This window comes from Emydura macquarii, unplaced genomic scaffold, assembly GCF_026122565.2.
Source record: "Emydura macquarii macquarii isolate MOO-44397 ecotype Brisbane River unplaced genomic scaffold, CSIRO-AGI_Emac_v2 contig_554, whole genome shotgun sequence".
Classification (NCBI taxonomy): Eukaryota; Metazoa; Chordata; order Testudines; family Chelidae; genus Emydura; species Emydura macquarii.
Genome location: NW_027130691.1, coordinates 953,833 through 971,285, shown reverse-complemented (window position 1 = coordinate 971,285; position 17,453 = coordinate 953,833). Strand labels below are relative to the sequence as shown.

The window sequence follows — 17,453 nt, the reverse complement described above, 5'->3', positions numbered from 1 at the left end:
GCAATTCTCACCCTAGAAAAGCAAAGAGGTATCAGGCAGGCAGGGTGAGATCCTACCTCTAATGAAGTCAATGGCAAAACTAGTACTGACTTCAACGAGGCCAAGATTTCACTCACTCAGTGTCTGAACCGCATCATTTCCTAAGAATCTCAAGAAAGACTCTTAAAATAATTTTAAAACATAGCATGAAATATACAATAGCCACCATTAACATCATATTTATTGTTATTTAGTTGCTCAGTAAAACATATACAGATATATACAATATGCATGAATACAGAAGACTGCACTTTACATATTTAAAAAAGAAAGAAAAATAACACTCAATTTCATGAGCTATTGTCACAGTCTTCCAACCAAGCATTTAAGAAATGAATTTAACAAGAGAGGAAAAAAAAAGATTACAGGATTGCCTAACACACAGCAGAGTCAAGTTTTCATATTTTACATGTGCAATAACATTTTTCAGAAGAGTTTGCTATGCAGTACGGATTACCAGTGTTACGATCTTTTTTTCTTTTTCATGAACCAAATTGAGTACAAAGAAATAACATCCTTTTGCTTAGGGCTGTTTTAAAGCTGTAATATTCTTGGGTAGTGAATAGTGATAAAGTTGTAACTGCCGGAATTCACAGCCTGCAGTTTCATCAGTCAGAATCTATGAACGGATGGTCTCAAACCAACAATTTTAATAGAGAAATTCTAAGACAAAATTAGACTATTTCCTCCATTAGCCTTAAGCAATAAAGGAGAAACAATTCTATAAAAATGGATTAAGCTCTTATATCCCATCCACTGAACAGCTGTGAATCTAGAATTCAAGAAAGGGCACACTGCAGCTTTAAAAGGGAAAAAAAAAAAAAATCAAATGTACCAATTCTATTTCTTCTTCGTATTAGAGCAAACCTGACTTGCTCTACAACATTTAGAAGACGTGTGGTCATATTATACAGCTCCTCATTAAGGAGTTTAATCAACATTTAGCCTTACAGTTGTGCCAGAAAGCCTTCAAACGGATTTCCTGGTTGGCAAGGTTAACTAATCTTAGAATGGCCATCTCTAAATACGGTATCAAAAGGAGTTCTCTACATGAAGTAGATGATGTAATTTTCGTTTTATTTCCTTCCACCCACCATGCCACATTAATCCTGAAATCATTGCACATTTGCTTAAATTCTCCATAATTAAATTAAAATGAATCTAAACTTGTGTCACTGATCATCTGACAATTGAACTACAGAAATGGAGAAATATTAACCCGATGAGAACGTGACCTAGGGAAAACTCCCAAAGAGCATTTAATAAATAAGGCCTATTCATTCTCTCTCAACAAAGATGACTCATCACTCCCCATAACTTAAACAAAAACAAAAAAAAAGATATTTTGCTCAATATGCTAGTATGCTTAAACTCAAAGTATAAGTATGAAATTTCGTGTAACACATACCAAAAAAAATCAGCAAGCACCGGGCAGGAAGAAATTTACTCTCAAGGGATAGGAACTAAAAGATTTAATTTCTAAAATGCTTCCTAAACTGCTGCCTAGACTGTGTGCCTGTGTACAGCAACTGAAAATGTCAGGCAGGTCAAAGTGGACTCTGCAGTACAAGTATGAAGCTATATTATTTTAAGCTGCTGTTTGCAACAGAAAATGAATCTCGTACACGTCAAATGCGTATTTACCATAAAATGACTGGCTTTTTTAGTGCTGTGTTTTCACTGCCATGAAGTCCTGTAAGATATGCAACTGCACTTTAAACTTATTTTGGCTTTATGCATGCAGTCACTTTTGCAGCATTTTTAATGCTCTGAATTTCATTACTTATTAGACTAGACTGTCCTCAAAGGCAGGAGTTTTAAAACTATACTGAGGAAACGGATGGTCCAATGGGTAGGCCACTAGAGTCAGGAGAACAGTGTTATATCCCCATCTCTGTGACCCATCTCAAGTCACTTCATTTCCCGAGCTGTAAAATGGGAACATAGCAATACTTAGCTCTTACACAACATTTTCCTCTATAGCGCTCAAAGCATTCTGCAAACGAAGACAAATATCGTTATTCCAGAAATTAAATCTTTTTTACAAGCTAGTGCTTTGCTGATATTTCATATATGTTTTAAAAAATCAGTGCATTTATCATCAAATCAATGGAGAACTTGGGCAGGAAAATGTATCACAGGTAACAAAAGCTTGGTAATAAACATATAGCCACTGTATATGTCCTCAGCACCAAAAAGCACCACGACCAGCCAAAGCTACACTGACCTGATCAGTCATTGCATACACTTTATCTCATCAGAATTTTGCAAGTAAATACCCTGAAATCCCACTGCAATGTGTTGGTATCACCTCAGTAATTATTATTTATGCAACCGGCATTCTCTCCCTCAGTTAAGGTGAGAATAAAGCCATTTACAAATTGGGGATACCCGGTGAATGGAACAAAGCTGGCAAACGGGTTAAAGAGATCTGTAGCATTTTCCAAATAGTTGTGATAAACAGGCAGTTCCAGAGATGAAGCCAAGTTTCCTCCCCTCCTCAAACTATTTTTTTTTTTTTAAACTTGGATCAAATTTAAAACCTTGGATTTAATTCCATTAAAAGCTAATGGGAGAAACACGTGCCTCAAGGAAAGCACATGTGCAAATGCTATGACGACTAGAGATGGGATTACTTAGATTTAAAATTAAGCACATGCGTAAGTGCTCTGCTAAACTGGGACCTAAGAAACCCGCTTTCTTGAGTAGGGGTGTGTTCTCCAAAGTGAGGCTGGCTAATGATTGTTACCTCAGGAGATATTTACCTCAGACAGACAATGTTATTTATAGTAGGTGAAGGGAGGAAGCTTTGAGCCTTTCCATCAGGAGGCAGCCAAGTGTCGTGCCTCTTTGTTCCAGACTCATGCGTACAACCTAACTCCATATTCACCAATTACAGAAAGGGGCAAACTCCATATTCCAGTAAAAATTCCAGCTTCCATAAAATCATCTTTAAAAAAATATTAAAACCTTCTCAAAATCAGGGGTGTTTTTTAAATTCTGCATCAAAAGAGCAACTAAAAGTCAATGATCCTTATCATAATTTCCTGATTTAAAAAAAAAATTAACCCAAGTCAAGTCAGTGAGCAGTCAGACAACAAGAAAACAAATCCACGCCAGGCGAATGAGAGCTTGTTCCAAATAAGAAAGGGGGGAGAATCTGCCCAGCTAAATCCCATCGGTAACCTCATTCAAATGGTGAGAGTTTGAAAGTGAGAATTTCAGGACCACATTGTGCCATGAGGGTTTAAGCCCATATTCCCTCCTCACTGGCGTCAGTTCAGAACTCTGCTTAAAAACCAACGGTTCAATGCGACCATCCAAGATAGCCCTGTACACGCCAGCTCTCAAAAAGGGACACATTTTGTGACTCCATGGAACAAGGGATAAATAACTATGGCGTTTCAGTCCCTTATTTCGCAGCTACTATCTAATCCTCCAGTGCTCTGAGTAACCTCAAGGGAGTGGAGGAGACTGGGCTAGTCTGAACAAGGGTGGGACCGTTTAGTCTGACCCTAGACCAAGGCTACACAAATTAGAGACAGCGTTATGTAAAACCACATCAGTGTCAGATCATCCTTTCATTTTTGTTTTTAGCTCATTTGTTTCCAGCTTTCTGCCCCGATGAGTATTATCTGTGAAGGGCAGTAAAGAATAGTTTCCTTGTATTGTGTGTGTCTAATAATACTGTCCTTCAAACACATGACACAAATGGCAAATAGAAACTGTCTTTACCAGCAGGAATTGTGGGATCAACCTTAGGCCCCACACCACCCTGGCAGTTTAGAGAACGCTCATCTCTGACATACACACACGTGGGAACTGGCTAGAATGAACACGATACCCCCCAGCATGTTCTGAAAGGTGCAAAATTTCCTAGTTTCATGCTTTGGTACCACTCCTGAAAAGGCCTGATTTCACCCATTCGGCGTTCTCAGTGACATCCAGCGCCACTTCTGGCAATGGCACCAAAGCCCTGCTGTGGAGAAAGAACACACGCAGCTATACTAAAAACTTTACCTGCAATCAGAGGAACCTTTTTCTTAAGCCCCCCCCCCCAAAAAAGGCCTTTGCTTCAGTGCTGACTTGTGACTACTTTGGTAATTTTAAGTAATAGCTGGATGGCTGATTTAAATGGCCTAGCACAGACCTCAGATAAAGGAATCAGAGCGTTCTTACATTCACATAACCAAGAAGTTGTTTCACAGGATAAGCACAGTACAAAGGGGCTTTGGTATTTGATTTTCCTTAAAAGAAGCCGCTGCTTTAACAGTTATAGAGATAAAGTGAAATTTCAACTTCCCTTCTTCTGGCAGCAAAATTAAAGATGTGGGAGACTTTAGATACATATTGAGTCCTAGAGGCTGTCTGCACTCCCCCTTCCTTCCCAGTGAGAAAGAGAAGGGATGAGAAATTCCACTAGAACCGTGGCCCTCAGTGGAGAAGGGATTAAAATGCTTTAAAAAAATTGAAACTGCCAGTTAAATGTGTTTGGTCAACCAGCCTTTAGTACTACAGTGCTGTGTCTGACCTAGGCCCTACTGTTCCGGACAGCACTCTACAACTGGGCTTCAAGTCAGCAAATAAACTGAAAAGTTGTTTCCACCGAACAGCGAGAAATGAAGGCTGAATGTATTCTTGATAACAAAAAAATTCTCTCAGGAAAAACAAAAATCACAGGCTGAATACTTAATAGAGCATTAATTGTTTGGTTTGTATGTGACTGACGAAAGCTTAGTGTCAATATATAATATTATGATGACAATTTCACTTCAACCGGCATTTATTCCTGAACTGCTATTCTTCAGGATTTCCATTTTAATAAACACTGAACAAAGCAAAGAAAGAAAAAGAGAGAAAGAAGTAGTATCTTTGTCTTATTACGACATACAAAACTTGGACATACGTTAAGATGAAAAAGGAAAAGGCCTCATCTATAAATGTATGCCAAGATTACAGAATAATGGGGGAAATGATCTAGCAGGAAAATCTTAAGCAAAGGTGTGCTAACTGCAGAAGGGTTAACACTGGTAACATACTGTGGCAGAAGATTAAAAAAATTGAGGTTTACTTTAAATTAACCCTTTCCAGTCCATATGCCACTAAGCAGGTACCAACCTAGAAAAATAGTCCACCTAGCAATAGCGGCCCTTTAAAATTAAAAAGAGAAAAAAAATAATTTCCTTTTGTTCAAGTCAGGGCAGCCACAAAAGTCCCAAATCTGTTGGAGATGTCCGAGTGCAGGGATCTCCATGTCGGCACCGCAGTCCGGCCCTTCGACTCGCCCATGTCATCCGTGCAGTGGACTGAGAGGCATTGCAAATGGCTGCCAGTCTGCGCCGCAGCTGAGGTCTTGTTCTGAGGAAGGTCGTGGGCTGGAAAGGGTTAACAGAGAGATGATGATTATTATTATTATAAGGTGTGTGCAACATAACCACTTACAAACTTAAAACAGCAGCAAAGGAAAAGGAGCACAGTTCAATGAATACTTCTGTGACCATCTGAAGTAAGGAGACAGAGAGACCTGGAATCAAAAGCAGCATTGACCATGAAAGGAGGGGACATGCCTCGCCTACTGAAGATGAAAATGTTGCTTCTCCCAGTAACTCCACAGAAGCTCCATTACTCAGGAGTGCTCTGTTTGTAGGACTTTACATTGGAGCTCTGCCCAAAGGAAAGATACACACTGCTAGTCGCATATACGGCCAGCAGCAGCAGCCAGCTGGGAAGGAGCTAGCAACCCCATCATGGATACTTACATAATAAGCTGCCCACAAAGGACGTTTCTTTCTAACTTTCATCAACGTTTGACTTACGCCCTTCGGTCATGAGGGTTTATAACCCTTGTATTATTTGTCTTATCGGACGTACCTGTATGTCACGTTGTGTATTAACAGGCGTGTCCAGTGTCAGACACAGGAGGTAATTGTTCTTGTTCTACACAGCACTAATGGGGCCTCAGCTGGAGTACTGTGTCCAGTTTCAGGCAGCACATTTTAAGAAAGGAAATCATGACACTGGAGAGAGTCCCGAGGAGAGCTACAAAAATGCTCCAAGATTTAGAAAACCTGACCTTGGAGGAAAGGGTGAAAGAATTGGGCATGTTTAGACTAGAGAAGACTGAAGGCAGAGATGGTAACAGTCTTCAAAGACATTAAGGGCTGTATATAATGAGGATGGTGATCAGCTGTCCTCCATGTGAACAGAAGGTAGGGCAAGTAGTAATTGGTTCAGTTTGCACCAAAGGAGATTTTGGTTAGATATCAGGAAAAACTCTCAAATGGTAAGTATAGTTAAGCACTGGAACAGGCTACAAAGAGAGGCGATGGAATCTCCAACAGTGGAGGCTTTTAAGAACAGGTTAGACATACACCGTCAGAAATCGTCTAAGGCTATGTTCAGACTGATGGCGGCAAAACCACCGCCACCAGATCGATCTTTCAGGATTAATTCAGCAGTCAGTGAGACCCGCTCAATTGATCAGGAAGTCAGTCGACTGAGTAAGTCCACCCCCCCAAGTAGCGTAGCGCTGCGTCGAGGGGAACGCTGTTCCCGTCAGCTCAGCGCATTGAGAACAGCGCGCAGAAGGGAAGCTGAACAGTCACCGTTAGTTATGCAAACTACTCTGCGTAGTTTGCGTAACTCCCATCGACTGCCGCCGAATGGCGCGGTCAGTGTGAACCAGCCTCAGTACACCTGGCCCTGCCTCAGTGTGGGGGAATGGATAGATGACCTCTTGAGGTCCCTTCCAGATCTACATTTCTATGATTGTAAAGGTTCGTGTTATTTATTCATTTAATGGATTTATTAAATCCTGCTACTTTTTGGACTTAATATCTTGTGGCAGTGCGTTCCTTTGGTTAATTGTACATTGTTCAAAAAGGTATTTCCATTTATTGGTTTTAAATGTGTTGATTTTCAATTTGACTGAATAACCTTTTGCTCTTGTATAAGAATGGTGACTAGAGGTGCCCGATGCATCTCCTCTGCACCATTCATTATTTTAAATACCTCTATCTCATCCTCTCCAGCAAAAAAACAGTCTTTATCTTTTCAGGATCTTTCCTCATACCAGAGTCCTTGAATCTTTTTCACCACCTGTCTCTGGTATTGCAGGTGAGTGCACCCTCTAGATTTTTTAATAAATAGGTTTGCATATATTATAATGGCATTATAATATTTTCTATCCTATGCTTTATTCACTGTAAGTCTGTTCTCTTTTTAATCACCACTACACAAGAAAGAGAATTTTAAAGAGCTGTCCACAATGCTGCCCACATCTTTTTCCTCCTGAGATCTTACTGCTAATTTAGCTCCCAGTAATATGATAGTACAAATTATTCTTTCCAATGCATGTTACCTTGCATTTGTCATGAATGCATTTCATCTGCCATTGTGCTTTCAATTTACCAAGCTTTGGTCTTGGACCTTCTCTAGCATTGGCTATTCTAAATAATTTTATGACCTCTTCACATTTTGCCTCCTCATTGCTTGCACCTCCCGCTGTTATAGACCATTGATACTTACATTAAATGTGGATATTTCTGGCCCGTTAACCTTTTTCCATGCTGAAATCTAGCCAATTATTTCTACTCTTTGTTTCTTAGTCAATTCACAACAGACTTTTCTCTCTGACCCTGTGACTACTTAGTTTCCTTAGTAGCCATTTGCCCAGGACTCTGTCAAACACTTTTTGAAAGTCTAAATAAACTAGAGGATTACACACTTCGCTGCTTCTGTAAGCCAAACCAATGGCACATATCAACAGTACCTGGCTGCCGGGTTGGCTGACAGGCAGGACCAGCCAACCTACAGTTTTCCAAGTGAAATGTTGTTGAAATCGGCATATAGAATCATAGAAGATTAGGGTTAGAAGGGACCTCAGGAGGTATCTAGTCTAACCCTCTGCTCAAAGCAGGACCAACCCCAACTAAACCATCCCAGCCAGGGCTTTGTCAAGCGAGGCCTTAAAAACCTCTAAGGATGGAGATTCCACCACCTCCCTAGGTAACCCATTCCAGTGCTTCACCACCCTCCTAATGAAAAAGTTTTTCCTAATATCCAACCTAGACGTCCCCCACTGCAATTTGAGACTATTGCTCCTTGTTCTGTCATCTGCCACCACTGAGAACAGCCTAGCTCCATCCTCCCTGAAACCCCCTTTCAGGTAGTTAAAGGCTGCTATCAAATCCCCCCTCATTCTTCTCTTCTGCAGACTAAACAAGCCCAGTTCCCTCAGCCTCTCCTCATAAGTAATGTGCTCCAGCCCCCTAATAATTTTTGTTGCCCTCCGCTGGACTCTCTCCATCTTGTCCACATCCTTTTTGTAGTGGGGGGGCCCAAAACTGGACACAATACTCCAAATGCAGCCTCACCAGTGCTGAATAGAGGGGAATAATCACTTCCCTCCATCTGCTGGCAATGCTCCCACCAATGCAGCCCAATATGCTGTTAGCCTTCTTGACAACCAGGGCACACTGCTGACTCATATCCATCTTTTTATCCACTGTAACCCCCAGGTCCTTTTCTGCAAAACTGCTGCCTAGCTCGTCGGTCCCCAGTCTGTAGCTGTGCATGGGATTCTTCCATCCTAGGTGCAGGACTCTGCACTTGTCCTTGTTGAACCTCATCAGATTTCTTTTGGCCCAATCCTCCAATTTGTCTAGGTCACACTGTATCCTCTCCCTACCCTCCAGCGTATCTGCCATTCCCCACAGCTTAGTGTCATCCACAAACTTTCTGAGGGTACAATCCACTCCATCGTCCAGATCATTAATGAAGATGTTGAAGAACGTGTCGATTTTTTTCTGACAGAAAACACTCTATAGGAAAGTTTCCAACCAGCTCAGCCCCTAGCTTTGTGTCACACCCTTCTATCCCCCTAATGCTCTAGCTCCCCGCCCCCATTTCCCCTCTTCTCAGCACCTAGCTCACGAGTGTGATTGGCTGATTTGCTTTTGAGGTCACAATTACACCTGCTTTTAGGTGAAATCAGGCTTTTCTAGTTTTCTGATCGTCACCAAAAATCAGTAAAAGATTCCTTCCGCTGATGCCAGGACCATTCCCTGAAGTTCTGGAACAGATTGCATATGGTCTCCAAAAGTTATCACATTACCAAGAGGGCAATACTGGACCTGTGTTTGGTCTCATTTAATTCAGCCAATTATGTAACCAATAATCCTTTATTGTGTTGAAATGTTCAGTGAATACTAACAGGCACAATTTTCCTTTAGAAAAGCCATGCTGGTTCACACCCCTCTCCCCCCCATATTATGTTCAGTCAGGTATCTTTGAACTCTCTATTATTTAAAACAATGTGCCTCGTAGGGAAATTCAGATCACTGGCCTGCAAAACCCAGGACACTGCACACTATCAGTTACACTTTAATTTAGAAGATTCAGTTGCACTTAGACTTCCATCCCTTCCAAAACTTCCCCAGCTTATGTGGGGTCTGAAGCGTGAAAGCCAAAGATTCTGTTTTCTGGAAAAAAATCACAGATAATCCTGCAATCCACTTTTTTATTCCCATCCCAAGATACTAGCCCCTTTAACTCTCCCCTGAAGGCAGCCCCCAGAAAGCACCATATGAGGCTGACTCAGAGTAACACAAGGTGCCCAACAGCCAGACTGCACTGCCTCGTATCCTTATTTGCTGAGCCCTGCCATCAAAGAAACAAAGCACTAACTCTGAGATTTAGACTACAACAGCCAGGCTGACCCAGCAGACAGAGTTTATAATGAATGTGGTCTCAGGGGTGCAGAAATGGAAGAGTGGTTTATTCATTTGATCCTACCTGGAGATATCCCAGCACACCTATTAAATGACAAACTTTCTAAAATTCAACAGACACTCGTTGAAAAGAAAATAAATTACATATTCACACCTAGGTTAAAATTCAATTGCCAGCCAGACCTGGGGAGTGGGAAGAGGTCAGGCTAATTTCATTCAGTTTCACCTTCCCTCACAGGCATACCAGGTCCTTAAGAAAAGGTCAGTCCTGGCATCACCGCAGCATTACATTTACTTGAGAGCTAAGAATGGAAAAATGAACTAGTTGACCTGAGGGTCCTTTCCAGCCCCTGCAAGGATGCCTTGCCGCACCCTGTACTTTACATTAACATTGTAAATGCTGGCTAAAAAACAAATCTAGGCAGGCAGTCTTCATTTTCTCTCACACTTCACAATTTCACCCAACTTTTACACATGCATACAGCAACACGAGTTAACACACACGAACAGAGTGCCAGCAGAGATCGCTGGACCTTCAGCATCAACATGGAATTTCACTGCTTTCATTATCCTTTACATTAGTTACAGCAAGAACTCTCTCTGGTTTTTTGTCCTACCCACAACAACCCACTCACTACCCAAGGCCAACCAATCACTCAGGGTCAACCACACAGATTGAATCAATGTCCACTCTGCACCCATTCTCCAAAACAAAGCATAAATATCAACAGCAGACAGGAAAGCCTCTTCCTTTAGGAAGTAGGGCTCTATAAAACCTTTGCATAGAACTCAGAGCAAATTCCCAGATGAAATCCCACGCTATCCTCTCTGCAGGAGTAGTGATGACACTGTCAGAAAGCTGGTGTGAATGTTCAACCCTGTTAAGACTCTTCCCCACTATATCTCACTAGTATTACATAAACTTAAGTAGTGTTAGCTTATTACACTTCATGAAGCAAGTTATATTTGCCTCATTTAACCTGTTGCTAAATCAAATACAAAAAGGCCCTGAATTGTTACGAAATCATGATGATATCCATTTTACATTACTCATAAAAAAAATCCCCAAACAATCTGACAGTACTTGGTTTAAAACTGAAAATGCTTTTAATGCTGGATGATTTCAGGATGTCAGAAATGTTTTAATTCTTACAGGATCACTACACAGCATGCAGAATTAGGTCAGAACTGGAAACGGTGACGCTACACAGCGCCCTTATAAAGAAAAGAATGCAAGCTCTGTTTTGGATTAGTGACTTAAATATCTACTTAGCAACATGCTATATCAGTAAGATCATTTGTAAAGGCAATATAAAACAATATTACAGACCTGCCTGCCTGCCTGCCTACCATATTGCTGTTTTCAGTTTGAATTTCTAAACTGAGATGAGACATGCTCACTCACTGCTGTGATGATAAACCGAAAGTATCATGAGGCCAAAGATGCTGAGGTTTTCTAAACACCAATGTGTGTGAGAGTGCCTGGTAACTCAGAGCTGTGAAAATTATTTATTCACTGAGCACCCCGAGTTGTGCCGGTTCTCCCCTCCCCCTTCCCCATCATAAGAGACATGGTCCGCCCCACAGATTTTAAAATCTAAATGGCATAAAATTCAAACTGGCATCAAGCCGGGGAAGTGAAGGTGCAGGTAAAGTGACTGTGACCAGGGAAACTATATGTTTGGTTGATTTGTAGGTGTCACAGTAAAGACAAGTCTTACGAGGAGCTGAATGAGGGATGAATGGCTACAAAGAGGGAAAAGTATAGGGAAATAGCAGGGACTGCTGAGAGCAGGAGATAAACAGGGCATAAAGGGCATTGGAAGACCAACGCTGTTTTTAAACAATGGTCACTGACCGGTGTTTTACATCACCTCCTTTCATTGATGTACCCCCTGCTTCTCCGCCCCAATAGAAACTTTTATACCGAAATCACCCTGGAGTCAATTTGGTTAAAAGAAGAGAGACAAAGCATACCACCCTCCTTTCAAGGCCAGAAGACCGGGAGAGCCAACTTAGGGTTTTTCCCCAGTTGGTTGGCATTTTGTATTGCTTAGATAAATGCAACTACGAGTAACAGTTTGGATCAGCAGAGCCAAACGCACAGAGCAGGATTTTCCAGATGACCAAATGCACAATTGCAGCGAGCAAAGATTAAACTATCACATCCCTCCTGGTTTGAATACTGCCTCATCACCCCATTTCTAGACTTCTCCAACCCTCTCCCAAAACATTGCTTCCCTGAAGAATTACTACAAGATGTGTTACCTCATGCTGGGCATTCCACCCCTGCCCCTCGTCATCTGTCGTCAAGTTGGCCCACCTCAGTCATCCTGCAGCATGAGCCACACCAGAGCCACGCTCTGTCCAAGCCGAGGAATAGCAAACAGCAGCTTCAAGATTTATCATTAACTACACCAATAGCAAAGCCTACCAGCTGGAAGCCACGTTACTAACATGTCAGCTCTCCAAGAAAACTGCAAGGCAAGGACTCAGGTTTCTTTCAGTGACATAAAAAAATGAAATTTTATTATTTAATGATTTGCCCTAATTATAAACACTTCTGCAATGTTGGCTTTAAAAAATAACCTGCTTGAGGGCTGTGCAAGCCTGTGGCCTTTCAGGGCTGGGCGTGTGCTTTGCTTAGGCCAGGTCTACACTATAAACTTACATCGGCACAACTACGTTGCTCAAGGGTGTGAAAAATCCACACCCCCTGAGCAACCCACTTATACCAACCTAACCCCGGTGTAGACAGCTCTATGTCGATGGGAGAGCTTCTCACATCGACACAGCTACCACTCCTTGTGGAGGTGGGTTAACTACACCCATAGGAGAAGCTCTCCCGTCAGTGTATTAGCGTCTCCTCTGAAGCGCCCTACAGCAGCAAAGCTGTGCTGGTTTAACTGCACCACTAGAACATGTTCAGTGTAGATGGGCCCTCGGTGTGCAGGCAGCAATTAAGTCTCATGCTGGTACCACCATCATACAAATCATAAAAAGAGGCACCGCTTTTCCAGTGCAAAGCTGGTGATGTAATTAATCATCAGTGGAGCATGTTTCTGTATCAGAAGTGTTTTCAAAAATACAAAGTTCTATCTTGATTTCGAAGGAAACAAATATACTTTTTCACTTTGAGTGTGTCAAAGTCAGCCCGACAAAGCAATCCAAGCAAAATCCTGCTCCCCTCCCTCACGTGAGCAGTCCCATTAACTTCAATGGAGTTACATCAGGGACACACAACCCATTGACCGCAGTGTGGCTATTTAAGGAAGTAAAGCAGGATTTGGCCCTAAACTGGTGAAGTATCATTTCCAGGCATCACCTGGATGGGCAGTAATCTCAGCTGCAGGAAGCACTAGCTGGCAATGGCTGCTCTTTTGTTAGACAAAGAACATGTTATGGATCGTATACTGGGGTTGGCAGGGAAGACGATGAGTGCTGCAGGAGGCCTCAGGTAGCAACAACCAGTTCAACAGCAACTTTAAGGGGGTGAGTTCACGCATGGGGTTTTCTGTGTGTTTGGGGGTTTCTTAATATAGATTTTTGCCTTGACAAAGCAGCAAACAAACAAAAAGTCAACAAACAAACATTTTCCTGGGGGAATCCTGCTCTGTGTTTAAAATGGAAGGGATTCTGTTCCACTTGATGAGCAACATCACAAACTCTGCTATGACACTTGTCCAAAAACAATAATGCAGTCTCAGCAGATCTGTTTCACTAGGCCTGCCTCAGCATTTCATTGCCTCACTAAAACTAACAATGCCCCTCCACCTGCTTTATGCAAAACACGCTCAGTCCTGAGGGGTACTGTTAGCAGAGACTGATGGGACTCAGCAGGTTAAAATTAATCAGATAAAGCAATATGGCGTCATCAGCCTTTCACTGCCTCAGAGCAGCCAATTTTAGAATAAACACTCGTCAATTACACTGTACACCTAACTTTTGGTAAGCAAAGAATTTTAAAAATGCTTTTCAGACAGGAGTCATATTTAAAATATAAAACTGCTCATATGAGTAACTAGTGCAAGAAAGCTATTAAAGTTATTAGTGAAAGCAATTACCCTGGCAGTAACAGAGCTGTGCTGCCTGTTGGATCCCTGTTCAAAAGCAAAATGTTTAGTGTATCAGACCTAGGGATGGGTACGAAAGAAAAATATTTGGTTTGTCAGACATGCCACTTGAAAATGGTCATCTCTACCTGTAAGTGAACATCAGCCAACAACAGATGAAATGTTTGAGATAAATAGTGTGTACAGAGCAAGGTGGTATCTCTCATGCAAATGGAGCAATGTGTGTCCAAAAGGCATCTGGATATGTTCTGCATCAGCATAACATCATAGCAAAACAAAAGAAAAGCTCAAGTCAATAGCACACAAACTCCCTTTCTAGAAATGTCTAGCTCTCTTCCATCCCGATCCACAGTGGGCATTCAGCCTGAACCTAAGAGCTACCTGCTTCCTAACCGCTGGCTGAATCTCAGCTTGCATTCACCCTTTCAAACAAGCACTTCCAAGCATATTCACCACATCTCTACCCCTGTAAGTCTGGGAGAGACAACTGCAGGGCTACGGTGAGGTGATCGTTTGCCTCTGGCTGCCGCTAGGTTCCTCTGGCTCTCCCCTGAGGGGGGAATGGGGAAAAGCTCTGACAATTCAACCTAATGTGCTGAGTTATTGCAAATCCCAAGTTTAAAAGTTTCTAACACTGGAAAATATTTGTCCCAAACGATCCCTGAGAAGTGTCCCATCAAACCCATTATCCCACATAACAGCACTGAGCACCTGCTGCTTCAGAGGAAAATGAAAACAAAAACATGTACCCTGGCCAACAGTGCCAGACCACGACGGAGAAAATTCCCACACCAATTATTAAATGCCCTGAAAGCTAACAAGAGGCATGATTACAATTATGACCCTCAACTTGCACAGAGGTCTTTTTAAAAGCCAGCCACAACATCTGGAAGAGCTGGATGAACACTACAAAAATTTATTTGCAATCGTTTAAGTGAATGAAGCCTGACCATGTTCACACCCCCGCGTGCTTGTTTTCAACAAACATTCTAGTTAACTTGTTACTGAAAGGGATATTTGTCCCAACTGCAAATTTTAAGCAAATATTTCAGAACATTCACTGAAGAGACTCTTTTTATGAAGTCATGAGTATTTACACACATTCTAAGGGCTTGTCTACACTGTCGGAAAAAGGACTGCATTAATGCGAAGTAGGTACCTTTTAGTTTGTGTTAGCAGTGTCAATACAGAGCACTTAGAGCGCAACTCTTTGGCGCGCGCTGCAGTTCATGCCCCCGTAGTCTGCACTGCGGTGCAGCAAAGGCATAGCTTAAAAATTATGCTCAATCAATGAGGGAACAGAAATGCCACGTCTCTCTCTCCCATCCTTTCCCACGTTTTTATTCTCCAACTAACAAAACGGCATTTTCAGAACAGACAACCAAATGAATGCAGAAAAGAATGTATACACACAGCATCGCCAGCCAAGGGCTGAGAGAGACTTCACTTTGTATCAAAAAACGTGCTACTATCCACCAAGCTTCAGCCCAGACTGACTCTTCATGGCCAAGTTATAAAGTCTCAAAAAACCCGGGTTCACAATGGCTCACTTCATGCAGCCTCTCTCACACTGCAGATACACCCACTCCCCAGGACCCTACCCATTTAGGAGATTGCTCTTTTGCTTCTGCTGCACTGTCTAGCGTTGCATCCATACTAAAAAAAGGAGGTGATTTTTTTTTTTAAACCACGCATTACTAACGCATGGTAAAATCCTAGTGTGGACAAGGCAGTAACTTTCACATGTGTGAGCAGGTCAAGTTAATGCATATATTATGGAGAAGCCTAGGGTTCATCTCAACCAGCGAACTCACTACACACGCCTGGTGTGAAAATGACAAACTGCCTCGTCCACACTTAGGAAAAAACACACCTTTTTTCCTAATGAAGACTGAACATAGTATTCCCCCATCTCTTTGAAGCACTGAACCACATCCTTTCTTTAAAGCTTCCCTCTTCCCTTTAACCCACAACTAACTTCACCCTGAAGCCTTCTCCACATGAAGATGCTTCATAAGACATTTAAAAAATAAAAACCTTTTTTATTCAGTTGGATGGTACCACTCCAGCCAAGTTGTGCCCTGGCTTCATTTCCAGACACTCTAATCCCATTAAAACACATCTTCCTCTGTTCTAGTAGCATGCATATTACATGTCACCACACTAGGGGTGAGATTCATTAGGGGAGAGGATGGCTAAAGCAATATGAGGGGCTGCATGAAAGCAGTGAGCATGTATGCTCCTCAGGTTATGGTGCCTGGCCTGTGTCATTTCTCTAATTTTGCTAACAACAAAAAGGAGGGGAAGAGAGATGCAGACAAGGAGGGAGTGAGAGCGTAAAGTCAGTCTGGTAAGGGTCTGGTTTGGAATGGGTTCCACTCTACACTGCAGCAGCTCCATAAGATTAAAGTGACAAACAGGAGGTGATGATCCCTGGAATGGCTACTTGCCTCAGGGCTTGTCCCTTACACTGCTTCAAAGGCTGTGACAAAGCCTCTGAGACTGCTTCTTGGCTGCCCCCGAGTCCGTCTACACGCACAGTGCGGGCCCAGTGTACGGCAGCACGCCCTCAATGACTAGCTAAGCATGCAGCTCTCATATTGCTACTGATCTTTCAAGGTACTCAGGTGTAAATCCTGTACTCCCTGACCAGAGATCCGTTTCCGCTCACTATTCCGTAACTCGTAAAGGCTGCATTAACAGCTTCTGTTAATTTTTAGCCTGTTAAGTAAGGACCAAACTACCAGAAGAGGGAACAGATTTGAGTAATCATCTCTTATAGGCTACAAACCTACACATAGTGTTTAAAATATTTCCTTAGGACAAGATATTTTTCACCAAATCTCCCACATGACAGTTTGACATATTGGTTCGGGCACATGGCTCTGCATCTGTGCACAACACAGAATAATCTTCTTCAGTTTTCAAGAAAAACAACATCTGAAAACATTTCATGTTTATCTACACATTGGATTTAGTCTCTCTAGATCAATTTACCCGTAGAACTGAAATGTAAAACAGAATCAGTATGTTCATGTTTGTAAACAGACGAGCTCCTTCACTCCTCGCTACTTGCATGCTTATAAAGTGCTGGACAAGTCGAGACTTAAGAGTAGAAGTACCTGCTATTTTTTCACTCTCATCTATAAATACAATGAAATATATCATCAGATATTTTAGAAAACCTACACTACTGTGATAACTCCATCTTCCTGTCTCCCACCACACTGTGTTCATGTATTGGACTGTCTGTCTATTTTGACTGTCAATACCTTGGAGCAGGAAATGTGTTTTGCTCTGGACTCTGTACAGCACCAAGCACTCTGCTGGAACCTAATAAAAAATGTAATCTGTTCCATCACTGACCTATTCCTCCTGCTGCGGTTTTTTCCTTCCTTTCTTTTTTGTAATTTGTGCAATCTATGCTTCTTATTTAAAGCCAATAAGACACTTATATGTGGAACATTCTTTTTACTTACTACTTAATCTACATATGAATACAATTAAAGAAAACGATGAGGTTTATGTGGTTGCTCAGATGAGCAGATAAAAAGCCTATGACTCACAGTTATTTGCCCACTTTAAATAAGTATTAGGAGATTTCCCTTTT

The 17,453-nt window shown here is 41.9% G+C and overlaps 1 protein-coding gene across 1 annotated transcript in view; it reads right to left on the bottom strand.

The window, feature by feature from the left end:
• Window positions 1–202: 202 nt before the first annotated feature.
• Window positions 203–17,453, bottom strand: part of MN1 (MN1 proto-oncogene, transcriptional regulator) — a 48,925-nt gene continuing 31,674 nt past the window's right edge. Inside the window, exon 2 of the mRNA XM_067539402.1 lies at window positions 203–5,414. Within this exon, the coding sequence (XP_067395503.1) occupies window positions 5,230–5,414 (185 nt within the window). The 3' untranslated portion in view covers window positions 203–5,229. The remainder of the gene's footprint in view (window positions 5,415–17,453) is intronic.